Here is a 14,709-nt window from a genome sequence, read left to right on the forward strand (position 1 = left end):
GCTCTCGTGGGCCTCTGATCAGAGGCCGCACTACTACACCAAGCCCAGCGGCTGATGCCAGAGCACTGTCCGTTAACGTTCAGGTAGGAGGAGGGAGCGTCTCCCCAGCCGCAGAGCGACAAGCCACACAGAGTGTGCCTGTTGTCGCTGACCAGCAGCTGACCAGCTGGAGGCCCGACGACCCGCAGCCTGGATGGCATGTGTCTTGCCTCTCCGTCCGAGTCAAGCCCAGCCCATCAGCCCAGCCTCGGCGCCTGGAGCCTGTGGTCCCATGGGCATCGTCCCGTCCACCGCTGCCCACTACCCGGGCACACGCGGTACTCAAGTGTTTCAAACTGTTTTGAGACTAACAAGTACCCACCATTACTTGTTTTACTTACTCATACAGACAGTATGCCGTGCCATATTAGAGCCATATACTTGTCTCATGCTGTGCCATTGTAGAGCAAACTAACTCATTAAAGACTAATGCTTGTTCAGTAGCTCTCAAAAAGTGAAGCTGAGTGGATTTTTGCAACTCATGGTAAAAAGTTGCTGATGTATGAAGTGCATTGTGAGACAGTTTCAGTCCTAATAATTTCAAATCCCCTGAACTTCTTCCCCCTCTGGGAAAATGTTTCAAAAGTAAGAGTGGAGATGAAACGCAAATCTCTGAAGATTCTCCCAGAGATATAAACAATTCAATGGGAGTGTCAGAGTACATCTTCACGCTCTCATGAAAGAGGTTTGCAGAAATGTAACTTAGATTTAGCTCAGATTTCAGAAAGGTTTATGCAAAGAAAATAGGCCACATACATACATAATCCTCTCAGAGCTTTCATAACAAAATGCCTCTCTCCTGTTGTGTTTTCATGTTAATCCATCACACTCTCAGTCTCTTATGCAGCACCAGCAAGGAAATGATGGACTCATCAAATGTGATGTTTTTTTTGTTCCATTACAACATTTTGAACCCTCATTTCTTTTCACAGACCTAACCTTAACAGGCCTTGCCATGCCTTGCCACTCATGTATTTCATTGTATTCATTTGCTTAAGTTCACAATTTGCTTTCACTGATCATCACTGATCATCTCTCATGTGGTAGTCGCACTCTCTAGCCTGTGGGATCTCTCAGGCTTTCCTGATGCTCGTGGCTCAGCCATCACGTTTTCACTCTTTGCTGCTTTTCTCCTCTCTTCTTCTCTTCTCCTCTCTCCTCTTCTCTCCGTTTAGCCCGAGGCTTCGTCCACCCGCTGGCCGGCGCCCTCCTCTGCCGCCGCCGCAGGAGCTCCGCAGCCCCCGTGGGGCGTCCCGCCGCCCCACAACCTCCCCCTCCTCCTCCGCCCCCCGTCCGAGCAGGTGGTGGAGCTCGACGGCCCGTTCCCCCCTCCTCCGCCCCCGCTGAGCCTTCCTCTCGCGGCCCCCCTGGGTGACCCGCGGGCGGCCCAGGGTGGCGGCGCGGCGTCGGCCCTCAGCCAGTACTCGGCGCGCAGCCTGCAGAGCGACGTGTCGGCCGCGCTGCTGGAGGAGCTGCGGGCCTGCCAGGGCTCGGAGGCCGGACGGGGCTCGCGCTCGCGCACCCCGTCCCCGACGCTCAGCCAGAACTCGGCCTTCACCGACGACACCGCGCTAACCTACGCTAGCTCCGCTAATGTAAATATACACCAGGCTTCTCCTTCCACTTCTGCAGCGCTCACGCACTGGCCCTTGGGTCTCTCACCTCCTGTCCTGTCTTGTGGTTTTGAGTTCACGTCTGCCTCACTTCAGAAGTCATCTCTCATCTCTTTTCAACGTTCCTTCTTCTTCTTTCCTTTTATTGCCATTTTTACTCTTTCTACCACCACTCACTCACTCACTGTTCCAGTTGCTTTCCGTCCTGATGTCTTTGCTCTCTCTCTCTCTCTCTCTCTCTCTCTCTCTCTCTCTCTCTCTCTCTCTCTCTCTTTGTCTTCTCCCATTCCTTTTGATCTCTCCGTCACACATGACATGTTAAGCCCTTGGGCACTGAGCCTCCTCCCCTGCTCTATGATTGACAGGTGCTTTCTTTGACACACTCCTAGGTGTCTCCATCCTAAACTGCCTAAGGTCTCGGTGCCTCTTTTTCTGTTTCATTTGCCTTCCTGCCCCCTCAGGGGAAACTCAGGGCAACTACTAATCACCTTTGCCTTACAGATCCTGCTTCTCCTCAAACCCATAATGTGCTGGTAATCATTGGTGCCAAATTTAGTGTGTGTGTGTGTGTGTGTGTGGGGGGGGGGGGGGCTAACATCATTACTGCAGAGCAAACAACTTAATCCTGCTCCTCTCAATCCTTCTTGTCTGTCCTACTAGTGTTTGTTTTCCTCAATCACATTTCCATGCTTCTCTCGTCTTCATTGGACTAAATTAAGTTAACAAGTTAACAGAAAGAGCATCAGCAACACTGTCCTATAATCGTTTATTAATTCTGACTAAACCTATGTTAGCCATGACAGTATGTATGTGTGTCCAGTCACAACACAGCCGACCCCTAATCTTCTCTCTCTCCCCACTAACATCACTGGGTAGTCGGGTTGCTAGTTGTCACTGGGTAATTACGCTGATGCTGACAGGCGCTGGGCGGTAAAAGGGTCCCCATCACAGGGTGCTGTTTAGTGTAGTTGTTACGAGCCTCACCTCCGCCACAGCACAGTGATTTCATAAATACGTTGCACAGTTCTAACTGCCACCACAGGGAATGTTTAATGGATATAATTATTCCTTGTGTTTGAGCCTTCTTTTTCTTTTTCTCTCTCTCTCTCTTTCTCCCTCCCTATCTTTTTTTCCCTCTCTCTTTCTCTGTCACACACACATACACACACACACACACACACACACACACACACACACACACACACACACACTTCTCTCTCTCTCTCTCACACACACACACACACACACACACACACACACACACACACACACACACACACACACACACACTTCTCTCTCACACACACACACACACACACACACACTTCTCTCTCTCTCTCTCACACACACACACACACACACACACACTTGTCCCTTTCTCACACACACACACACACACACACACACACACACACACACACACACACACACACACTTCTCTCTCTCACACACACACACACACACTTGTCTCTTTCTCTGCCTTTCCCCTCTCCCCACCTTTCCTTCCTGGCTCAGGGCCAGATGACGGTGAACGGGAGCCTCGGTGTGCCAGGAAGCGGCTACAGCCTCCACCTCCAGAGGCCTTTCTCTCCGTCTGCGTACCCGCCGCCGCCAGCCTTCAGCCAGGGCCTGTCGCTCCTGTCGGCGTCCCACCGGAGCACCGGTCAGTATCGGCTCCCTCTCCCACTAATCACAGGAATGCCCACAAAAGCCAGATGGTATTTAGCCTTCGCCAGCGACTGGCAGTTTAGAAACAAACAGCACACATTCCTCAGTGTTTTGCTTTTTAGGCACCTGTTCTGGAAAGACGTCATCGGAGAAATTCCAAACATGCCGCTCAAGCGTTTCTGTTTTTTTTTTTCTCACCTTTTCTGAGAAATGCCACGATGGTGTCTCGCGTCGCTAGCGCTGGGTGGCAGCAGTTGTGAACATTGCGATATCTCTGACCTACCGCACTCACAAGTTATCAGATGTCGTGCCAGGGCGCGGACGTGGTGCTAACTGGCACAGGGGGCACTGCAGAGCTCTGCCCGGGCACAGATGGCAGAAATGCCGGCGGGGTGGCTGCAGATGCCTCATTGACGCTGTCTTGGTGGTGCCCCCCACCCTGCAACGAGTGATCGGTCTAATCCCATGCAGCAAGTGACGGGATTAAGTGCAAATCTGAGTGACGGAGTGTTTTTGGCAGGGGGGGGGGGGGTCAGAGTGGAGGGGAGGGGGCCTGCAGTAGTCGGATTAGTGTGTCTGTGTGTGTGCGTAGAGTTTATGTTTGTGTATGTGTGTGTGTGTGTGTGTGGTGTGTGTGTGTGTGTGTGTTTATGAGGCTTTCTATTGTCTGAGGATCAGAGCCACAGCCATTTTTTTTTTTGCGGGCTGGGGGGAACGGATTGCGAGATTTTGCTCGCTCACAACATCTCTCCCATTTTCTCCCCATTCAACGCTTCGCCTGGGAGCGGTTCAGACCTGAGCGGGATCTCTCTCGCTCTCTCTCTCTCTCTCTCTCTCTCTCTCTCTCTCTCTCTCTCTCTCTCTCTCAAGCTGCTGCCATAATCCCTGTATCATCTATGACAGAGAGGATACACGGACGCCATCTACGCTCTCCAGCAATCAAACATGGGAGCGTGGACTAGTCTAAACAGCACAGCCGCAAACTCCAGTTATCCAACCTGATCGCAGCGCTCACCCCCACCCCCCCCCCCTTCCCTCCCTCCCTGCTCCTCTGCCTCCACAGATCCCAGCAGTGGTCCTGTCCAGGCCAGCACAGCCCCCGCGGCTCCCGCAACATCGCCAGCTCCAGCTCCAGCTCCTGTCCAGGAGAGAGAGGAGGAGGCCAGGAAAACACCCTCGCTAAAGCCTCAACACTACACTGGGATCGGCCCCGTGGATGAGTCCGGCATACCTATCGCCATTCGAACGGTCAGTCGTCGTGAATGTTTGAATGAGAGCATCCTATAGAAAGACTTCTGTGTTGTTTTGAATGCTTTGTGTTTGTTTGACTGTATAGCGAAATGTAATGATGCTACAGCCAGATAAGACTGAGATTAGGGAGGTGTATCACGCTCTGAAGGAAACATCTGTAACATCTGGTAAAGCACTGCATTGCATTCATAAAATGTTGTGCTCTTTTATAGTGTTTTGTATTGGACAGTTTCCATCCAAGTAAACACCATATTTTTTTATCTCACTAAAACTCTTGACGAACCAAAAGCAAGAGACCATAAAGTCCTGCATAGTCAGTGAATGGCTGTCCACTGAGATGTGGACATCCATAGCCCACAGCTGCGTCTGTAATTGGTAACTATGGCATTAATCTCGAATCAATCTTTGGCCATCTGGATCGAGCCAACCCCCAGAGTCCTGGTTGCAAATAGCTTTTTCCCAGAGAGGGTTTTATTTAGCCTCTGGGAGAATATGGGGGCTGCTAAGTTCAGTGATATTGACAAGCTACCACGGCCAACTGCAGCCTGATAGTGCAGTGTGTCTTCATAACAGCAGTAGAGGGCCTGTATCTATGATGGGGCTTCAGGATGTGTACACAGTGAGCTTTGATAAGCACGACTACAATGTGGTGACTATTACAACTTTTTTGTTTGTCTTTCCACCTTGTGTTTGCCTCCCCTCTCTCCCTCCAGAGTGTGGACAGGCCGAAGGACTGGTACAAGACCATGTTCAAGCAGATTCACGTTGTACCCAGAACAGGTAAGACTCTGACCACCACATTAAAAACAGTGTTTGAGGGGAGGGGTGGGGGCGTGTTTAGACATAAACCTACCAAAACATCTGTTCTGCCATCATCCATCACATACGAGTTCCATGTTTTTTTTCTGGCAGATCTTAAACAAACAATAAGCAAATAGAAATGATGGATGGCTATGGTGATTAACAAGAGGGGCTAACAGAAGCTTAGTGTGTGGATAAGTGGATAATGGCAATCACAAACAGGCCTCCTCAGTGACTGATAACTGACAGTAAATGTCCCAAACGAAAAGCTTAGCCACTGTACTATTCACCATACCATGTGGTCAGAATTTGCCACTGCAGAACAACGCATGCGTCTGCACTGCAAGGACTTGCCCAGCATCGACAGAAACGAGCGACAATAAAAAGGCTTTGCTCAGCAGTTGACGGATTACGTTGTGGGGGGGGGGGTGCCATCGTTACTGGAAACTGACTGTGCAGCCCCAACAACGATAACTGCCAGTGCAGGCTGACCTCGTGGATTAGAAGAGGTCAGGGATCAGACCAAATGGACCAGAATGACACACGACCTCGGCCTTCTGTCTGCCTCATTATCATCCTTTAATTATCTCATTCCATAAGCCTCTTAGCCGTCACTTTATCAAGCATTAGGTGCCAGGCAATTAGTAGATTTACTCCCCTAACTCAACGCAGCAGAGAAGGCCAGTTTGGCTGAAGTCTTGGCTTAAATCCTGTCAATTAGGTTTTGAGCATATTCTTTCTGTCAATGGAGTTTTGAACATATTCCTTCTGTCAGCTAGACTTTAAGCATATTCTTTCTGTCAAAAAGGTTTTGAACTGTTTCTTTCAATTAAGCTTTCAGCATATTCTTTCTATCATTCAGATTTTGAACATTGTTTTTTTCTTTCATGTTACAGATGATTATGTAAACACACAGAATGTTTATCCAATTAGTAGCAGTGGTAAGTTTCATGTCATTGTCATTTTTCATATTTGTTTTGCTCATTTTTGTGTGTATATGTGTCACATAGGCCAAATATCCTCTCCAGTTCATCTTCATGTACTGATATGCACCTTCTGGAATTTCCCCTTGGGGATCAATAAAGTATCTATCTATCTATCTATCTATCTATCTATCTATCTATCTATCTATCTATCTATCTATCTTCTGTCCTCAGAGAAGCGTGGCACTACCAACTCCATCCAGGCCCACCCAGCACCCCAGACCCACACGTACAGACCCCTCCCGAAGAGCGCGTCAGACAACGGCACATACACCTTCCAGAAGAGCAGCACGCCGTCCCCGGTGCCCCACGCCTCGCCAGCTCCCTCTCAGCCTCACTCTCACACTCACCCTCGGACCCGCGAACGCGAGAAGGAGCGCGAGCAAGACCTCAGCACGCCAGACATGTTGTGAGCAGGACTTTCCATGCCGACCCCTGACCCCAACCCCAACCTTAACCTTAACCCCACACATAGACATAGTGAAGATCATGTTGCAGCATTAGGTGAAGCTCAGAGCTCAGGAGAGTATGATATTTCATAGATTCTGTCATATCTGGCGAGTTGAGCCTTTGGTTATCCCTGACTATCCATGAGTATTGTGTACATTAATTGTGTTCCCAGACTGCCTACCTGGGCAACTTCCTGTGTAAAGATAATGGTGTCCTGCTCTTTCAGTTGTGACTGTTGTTTTCTTCTTTCCCTCTCTCTCCCTCTCTGTCTCTCTCTCTCTCTCTCTCTCTCTATCTCTTTCTCTATCTCTTTCTTCTCAGGAATGACTGGGGACCTCCTGACCGAAAAGTAGATACTCGCAAGTACCGCGCCGAGCCCAGGAGCATCTTCGAGTACGAGCCGGGCAAATCCTCCATCTTGGAGCAGGAGAGAGCAGTAAGTGGGCTCACTGGACTACAATCCCTGGCTTCTTTTCTCGCTCTCTCTCTCTCTCTCTCTCTCTCTCTCTCTCCCTCTCTCTCTCTCTCTCTCTCTCTCTCTCTCTCTCTCTCTCCGCCGTGCGGTCACCTCAGTAGAGAATGGCGGCCGTCTTTTTTTAGGACGCGAGCAGCAGCCGGCGCACTCTGCTGAGCAGCCGCAGCCCTCGTCAGGTGAAGTGGCTGGAGTGAGTCACGGATCCTGGGCAGGCTTTTCTCTTGTTTTCTTGTTTTTTTTTTCCTTGTACTCCTGAGCGCACACAGAAGCCGCCTTTCCTTAGGCCCAGGGCTCTTTCTCAATAGCAGGCCTGAGCTGCAGACACAAGATGGATTCTTAGCCTTGAGTAAGGAGATGGGGGGGGGGGGGGGTGGTAATGCCGATACTGATGAGATAGCCACTGCAGCCGCACTGCCTGCCCCTGGTGCCCCTATTGACCCGCAGGCTCAGGCCCACAATGCATCAGTGCTGAGGTTGCTGTTTTTGTTGGTCTCTGAGGAGGCCGTGATATAGAGGCTGTCGTGCACATGGCTTAGCTTTTTGTAATAGCTGTATAATGATGTTCACGTAAACTCCCTGTCAAGAGTTAATTTCCCACAGGCTGACCAAGCATGCATTACATTTGGGATTTGATCAATTAATCAATCTGGCATTAGAACCACACCCCAAAGTAATCAGGTTGTTTTGTTTTGTTCCTGCCTCTGTCACTCTGTAGAGAAGTGTTCCCGCACACCTCTTTGGTACACAAGTTCCCAGAAGTGGAGTAACTCAAAGTCAGCCTTCAGAAGGCTTCCTCCTAAGATGATGCATAGCTTCATTACTTATTGCATAGTTGCTGTAGTATTGCTCCCAGCCACAGACTTTGACTGCTTGAAATTCCTCTCATCACATGATCAGTGGAATTCTGAATCTGTACAAATGTACTAAGTTGCACAGGCATCAAGGGAGTGTAGCGCACACGCCAGAGGGAGGACGTGTTCTTCTGTCAATGTTTCTGTTTCTGTTTTTTTGTGCACAAAGGCAACAAATCCTCAGTGCTACACTGCCCCCTGGTGGATTGATTGTGTTTGTGCAACAGAATGTCAAGCCTCAGTGGTCTATGAAAAAGAATCCGCATTGAAAAACTGCATAATTCATTAAAAAAAAAGATGGAGGTCTCTAAAGAGACGGGTTCTGAAGTTGTACAGTAATTAATCAGCAGACTCCGTGGACCTGCATAATTAATCAGTCCCTCATCCTTCATCTCATTTCTCTGCTGTCTTGTTTTATCACAAAACTTACCTCTAAGTGTGAGCATGTGTCTGTGTGTGTGAGTGTGTGAGTACATACTGCTCACTTCTGTCATTTTTTCTCCTTCTCCTCTCTCTCCTTCTCATCCCTCTCTCCCTCCCTCTCTTCAGACGGGTCATATAGACCTAGATGAGTTAGACTTAGAGAATGAGCCCTGGTATAAGTTCTTTTCTGAGCTGGAGTTTGGACGGCCGGTAAGTGGCCTGCAGGCTAGCTGACTGTGTGTGTGTGTGTGTGTATGTGTGTGTGTGCACTTCTCAGGCTTGTGGTATATCTGCAGAGACAGGCTGCTTTGTCGTGTTGAGAATGCATGCAGCTGGATATTGCACTTTGAATAAGTACTGATCTAGTCAAGTCAGAGGTCATTCAATGTGCTTTACATAAACAAAAACAAACAGGCATATCTGATAAAAGCATAGAAAGGCAATAGTCAAAGAATAGTTTAAAAGGTAAATATCATAATAAAAAAGAAAACATAAAAACGCACAAGGTAAAATCGTTTAAAAAATAAAGAATGATTAAAAAGACAAAATAAAAGACACAAGATAGAATAATTTACAGGCAGATTCAGAATTTGTAACTAAGTGCAGTTAGCAGAAGGCATCTGAGAACTGTTTTGTCTTAAGTCTAGATCTAGGTTCATCTGTGTCATATGTTCTCTGAACAAGTGATCTAGGTTCCTCTCTATGTCATATGTTCTCTGAACAAGTACTGATCTAGGTTCACCTGTCTCATATGTTTTCTGACACATTAATTTCTTTCATTTGAGGGACAGGGTTAAAGCCTATGAAGAGACAGAAATTGTAGGCCCTTGAAGCATTATTTGACCACTATTCTCTATTCTAGCTGTGTGTGTGTTTTATGTACATCGGAAGAACCCAAATGTGTCTTGTTCTTGCACGATGGCCAATACTGTAATACAGGCGTTAGTGCCTCCAGTAACTGTTTGATATGAAGAAAAATGACATAGATCAGTACTTTATGTGGAGTGAGTTTTTGCTTTTGAACATGTAGACTGTAGATCACCATTACCATGTCAAAACTGATTGTTGTGGTTGATATTGCTGGTGTGTGGTGAGACCTAAAATGGCAGTTGAAAAGGAGCACTCAATATTTGGCACAGTTGACCATGCCCACTACCATGTACTGTAGTGGTAGTGTACAAAAACAAATGATCATGTCAGCTGAAATGGAGAAAGCCTGCTCCCTCCCTCTGCCACGTTAGTCAACTGTGTTGTACTTTAAAGCTGTGTGACGCTGAAGTGTGTGTTGAGCGCACAGGAGCATTAGAATAGTGTGCATGATTGCCACAACTGTGTGTGTGTTGAGCGCACAGGAGCACTAGAATAGTGTGTATGATTGCCACAGCTGTGTGTGTGTTGAGCGCACAGGAGCACTAAAATAGTGTTCATGATTGCCACTGTGTGTGTGTGTTGAGCGCACAGGAGCACTAGAATAGTGTGTATGTGTGTGTTTGCTAGAAAGTGGCGTGTGTTCATTATGGGACTTTTAGCGACAGACCTTTTGAAGGGAAATGTCCCCTTATGGGTTGCTCTGTGGCTGAAAGGGTCATGCGATCGCCAAGTTGCATGTGTGGCTAACACTTGGATTCAGCGCAGTAATCCCGTCTTTTAAACAAAAAGGTGAAGATGAATTAGATGACCAAATGCACTCGTTTTCCTGCAAACCCTCTCAACAGGCCCTTTGAGTTTGACCCTTCTGTCCTCTGCAAGTGTGTGTATTCATTATTCGGACTAGGATATTTCACCTAAACATAGGACTGTTAACTGGACAACTAAAAGAGAAGCACATGATTCAATTTATCTCCATTGTAAGACTTGCACAGATACGTATTAAAATACACACATTTTACCGCTTTGAGCTAATTTGCTTGTGTGATATGTGTGTGCTGTGGCCTTGTGTGTGGTAGTAGTCGCACTAGATTAGCATGTTTTTGGTTTCCACTTGGTCATGTGGTGTGTGTGTGTGTGTCTAGCACCTCTCTAAGTGTACTGAGCAGTCCTGGGTTGTGTGTAACTGTCCTTGTTTTCTTCCCCTGCATTGACCTCATGCCATCTCATCCCGTCTCCTCTCTGTCCTCCTGCCCATCTGTTCTGGCCAAAGCCTCCCAAAAAACGCCTCGATTATAACCCAGAGAGTGTACATCGAGCCAAGGCAGAGGTAAACAGTGTGTGTGTGTTTGTGTGTGTGTGTGCGTGCGTTTGTGCGTGAGAGAGAGAGAGAATGTGTGTGTGCGCGCGCATTTGACAAAGACAATCCCAAAGAAAGAGAGACAGAACGAGCACCACAGACATTTAAAGTAATAAAAGAAGCTGTGAGTGTGTGGAGCATTAAGAAGCTACACCACATCTTCTCATACCTGTCAACATTTAGCTTTCCAAAAACGGGAGATTTTTTTTCCGGGGGGGGGGGGGGGGGGTCAGTGTTTATACCGGATCTGTGTTTGCATATTTAATAGGTTTCATACACGTGTTTCAACACTGCATTTCGGTCGTTGCTTTTACCATTACCATTACCTTACGCATGCCAGTTATGTATCCACCAGCTGCCTGCCTGCAGCCTACTTCCAAAACTCCAAAACTGCTTGCTGTCAGATTTGGTTCAGAGGGAACAAGTTCAGTGTATCAACAACACTCAATAACAGTTTATGTGATGTGTTAATCAATTAAATTCCCAACAGCTAGTTCACAACAGCTAGTTCTGGAGTAGGCCATTCAACTAGCCCGCTTGCTTACGACGAGACTCAGGCTGCGCAGTTGGCACCCGCTTCCTTATTTGGGTTTTGGGTTGCCAGGTTTTAGCCTATGACAAAACGGTTGAAATTGAAACTAAGTGATCGTGTATGTGTAGGGTGTACTTCATACACAATCTGGCAACCTGAATGGATCAATGATTTTAAAATAAAGTTTGATGGCCATGCAAATTATGGGTGTTTTCCGGGAGAAATAACAAAACGGGAGGGTGCTGGGAGATGACCTTGAAATACGGGAGAAACCCGGGAAAAACGGGAGTGTTGACAGGTATACATCTTCTCTAATGAACCTTCCTCTCCTCATTTGCTCATCAAGGTCAATTGCCAAGTAAGGTGCAGTAATGAGGTCATGTTTGAGAATGTAAATATCAAATTCCTTAATTGATTACAACTTGTATTGGCTATCCTCTAATGTAGAATGAGGAAGTACCTCAGTCTATTCCAATTCACGCCAGTGTTTCTGTCTGAGTGTTTCTCCAGAGTGGCTGTAGCAAGTCAGGGGACCTGTTGACATTCTGTTGAAGTGTGCTGCTCTCCTGCGTGGGCGTTCTGGATCACATTACACACATCACAAGTTTTTTTTTTTCTGTCCATGCAAAAATAGCCAGCTCGCATTTCCAACATATTGAAAGTCGTGTCCTTTATTGTTGTCACCAACAGTGTATTTCCCCATGGGGGAAATAATCAGAAACCTTGCACTGTAATGAATGTGTAGAACATATCCATTTGCAAGTGCATTTCCTTTTGGATTGATTGGGACTGGCTTGCATTAGCGGAAATGCCGCTAGAATGTCGCATTCAATTTGAAAATTTTTCCGCAGTAGAAACCCACAGCATGGTCAAAATGATGCCCTACAGTTCAGAGCAAAGGTAGAAACAACAATTTGACGGTGTGAGGGGTGTCTACAATCACAGTTATGGTTGGTGTCAAGGGGTGTCTACAATCACAGTTATGGTTGGAAGTCTACCACAGGACCCATAGAGGGAGCTCCTTAACGTGGTGGCGCGGGGGCTTTGCGGCCCAATTAAGAGCCAGCTTGAGGGGCCAACTGCCACTTAGGAACCCATATTTATGTTGCCTTCCCACAAATGTGTCACAGCCCCGCGGTCGCATTCCGGCTGCCACACATGGTGGGGCCTACTTATAACACGGCGGTTTAAAAAAGACACACACAGTGACCGAGGGGTCCACTGCCTGTGGAGAGGAGAGATAGAGAGGGAGAGAGGGGGGAGAGAGAGAGAGGGAGGGAGAGAGAGGGAGAGAGAGAGAGAGGGAGGGAGAGAGAGGGAGAGAGAGGGGTGAAAGGAGAGGAGTGGAGAGAAGAGAGAGAGAGGGGTAAAAGGAAAGGAAAGGAGAGGAGAGGAGAGGAGAGAGGGGGGCGAGGGAGAGAGGGAGCGAGAGCAGGGGGCCTGTTCAGTAGCTGCTGATCCTGCCCTAGGGCCTCGACGAGGAAGGGGGGAAATGATTGTCTACTCCAGCCATGCGTACAAGGAGTTCCCCGCCCTGTACGACATCGCAACGCTGGTAAGTGGAGGCATGCGCACGGGAGGGAGGATTCTCAGAGGTTCTTATTGGTTTTTTTGGGTTTTTTTATGTCTTTCATCCTATAAGAATAGGCAGACATGTTGAGACCGCCAGACAAAGCAAGGGTTGAGATGTTGTTGACACCACTGGGAGAATCCAGCAGGCAGTGTCTCCAGAGGAGCTCCAGTGCTTTCACAAGCAGCCTCGGCTGCCAATTAAGAGGCTGCGTTTTACATGAAGTGAACTGTTAGAGAGAGGAAGTCACTGTTGTTTTGTCGGTGATTTTCTTTCAGGCTCCCCTGTATCCAGCCCCAACAGAGAGGAGTCTGGAGCGACCATCAAGGTAAGCCAAGCCTGCACTCTCACTTTCATATGCTAACGTTGTGAGAACATTTAGATTAACATTTAGATTGTGTGAGTAAATTATATTGCATATGCATTTGCCCTATAAATATACTGGTTTGTGTGTATATATTGTATATTGGTTTGTGTGTGTGTGTGTGTGTGTGTGTGTGTGTGTGTGTGTGTGTGTGTGTGTGTGTGTGTGTGTGTGCGCGCGGTGCGTGTGCATGTGGTGGCTTGAGGACATTTGGACTCCACACTCCTGTCAGAGCCTCCTAGCAGTTTGGCCCTGTCATGACCAATGATATATGTCGCAATGTTCCCAGAGTGTGTGTGTGTGTGTGTGTGTGTGTGTGTGTGTGTGTGTGTGTGTGTTTGTGCGCGTGTGTGTGTGTGTTGTACATTTCACCTCTCTGGTGCAGGTGCAGTTTCAAGCCAGCTGTGGCCACAGTTGAAGTTATTTTATAAATCCATTGTGAGAGTTACAAATGAATACAAGCATATAATGTTACTGCAAGTTTTTAATGGAGGTGCAAAATTGCTGCTATAATGATTCCTAGTCCTTTTTGTAGTGTACAGTACAAATGACTGCAGGTTGTAGACCTTGTGAGGTGACATTATGATCTCTTACATTGTGTTTCAGATTTAACAGAAATACCCTCAGGCTTTGTTCCAATGTATTCAGTTGGTCCATGTGTCACTGTGTCTGATTATGACAAACAACACAAGAGACAATCTCCCCGTCACAGAATTATTAAACCATAGTCTCACAAGATGCCATATTGTCATGTAGTTAAACAGTGTTGCATGAATATTTACAATAAACATTACTGTCATGTGTTACTGTAGTAAATGTACTCATAATACCATATTCTTATCATGCCCTGTAATCATAGTTCTGCCAGTGACAACCGTAAGAGGCGAAAGTCGGAGCCGACGTCCAGCCAGCCGCGGCCACACAGCAGCCAGAGTGTGCCCCAGAGCGTTAGCCACCCGGGCTCCCTCCTCCTCGCCGAGACGCCCCGTGCCGGCTTCGCCCAAAGCGCCGAACCCCCCCGTGCTGGCTACGCCCCGATCGCCAACCCACCACGGAGCACCTACGCCCAGAGCACTGAGCCACACCGCGCCGGCTACACCCAGAGCACTGAGCCACACCGCGCCGGCTACACCCAGAGCACTGAGCCACACCGCGCCGGCTACACCCAGAAGAAGCCCCTGAGCAGCTCCACCTCCTCCTCCCCCGCCAGATCCAAAGGTAAGCAGCGGCGTGACCTACATTCTGCTCTTCAGAAGCAAACAAACAACAACAACTAACAACCACAACACGGCTCACTGGAGAGAGAGGGCGAGCTGGAGGGGGAGATGCATTTACAGAACAAAAGGAAAGCACAGTCATGTAGCAGTGTTTTGCATTTTAACACAAAGAAAGGGAAAAAAAAGGGGTCTGTTAAAAAAGGGGTCTCTCCACCCCTACAAGCATTAGCTCTTGGGATGAATAA

General features: G+C 47.9%; 1 protein-coding gene across 4 annotated transcripts in view; it reads left to right on the top strand.

Moving 5' to 3' along the window:
* Window positions 1-14,709, top strand: part of sorbs2b (sorbin and SH3 domain containing 2b) — a 50,966-nt gene that overhangs the window by 20,396 nt on the left and 15,861 nt on the right. The window contains exons 8-19 of one of the 4 annotated variants that reach the window (XM_042074728.1): window positions 1-317; window positions 1,215-1,634; window positions 3,168-3,315; window positions 4,384-4,568; window positions 5,285-5,351; window positions 6,269-6,313; window positions 6,530-6,764; window positions 7,127-7,241; window positions 8,681-8,764; window positions 10,695-10,751; window positions 13,162-13,211; window positions 14,107-14,465. The exon at window positions 1-317 is cut by the window's left edge and continues 157 nt beyond it. In XM_042074728.1, the coding sequence (XP_041930662.1) occupies window positions 1-317; window positions 1,215-1,634; window positions 3,168-3,315; window positions 4,384-4,568; window positions 5,285-5,351; window positions 6,269-6,313; window positions 6,530-6,764; window positions 7,127-7,241; window positions 8,681-8,764; window positions 10,695-10,751; window positions 13,162-13,211; window positions 14,107-14,465 (2,082 nt within the window). The remainder of the gene's footprint in view (window positions 318-1,214; window positions 1,635-3,167; window positions 3,316-4,383; window positions 4,569-5,284; window positions 5,352-6,268; window positions 6,314-6,529; window positions 6,765-7,126; window positions 7,242-8,680; window positions 8,765-10,694; window positions 10,752-13,161; window positions 13,212-14,106; window positions 14,466-14,709) is intronic. The other 3 variants (XM_042074729.1, XM_042074730.1, XM_042074732.1) reach the window with 3 other exon arrangements.

This window comes from Alosa sapidissima, chromosome 20 (assembly GCF_018492685.1).
Source record: "Alosa sapidissima isolate fAloSap1 chromosome 20, fAloSap1.pri, whole genome shotgun sequence".
In the NCBI taxonomy this organism is placed as follows: Eukaryota; Metazoa; Chordata; class Actinopteri; order Clupeiformes; family Clupeidae; genus Alosa; species Alosa sapidissima.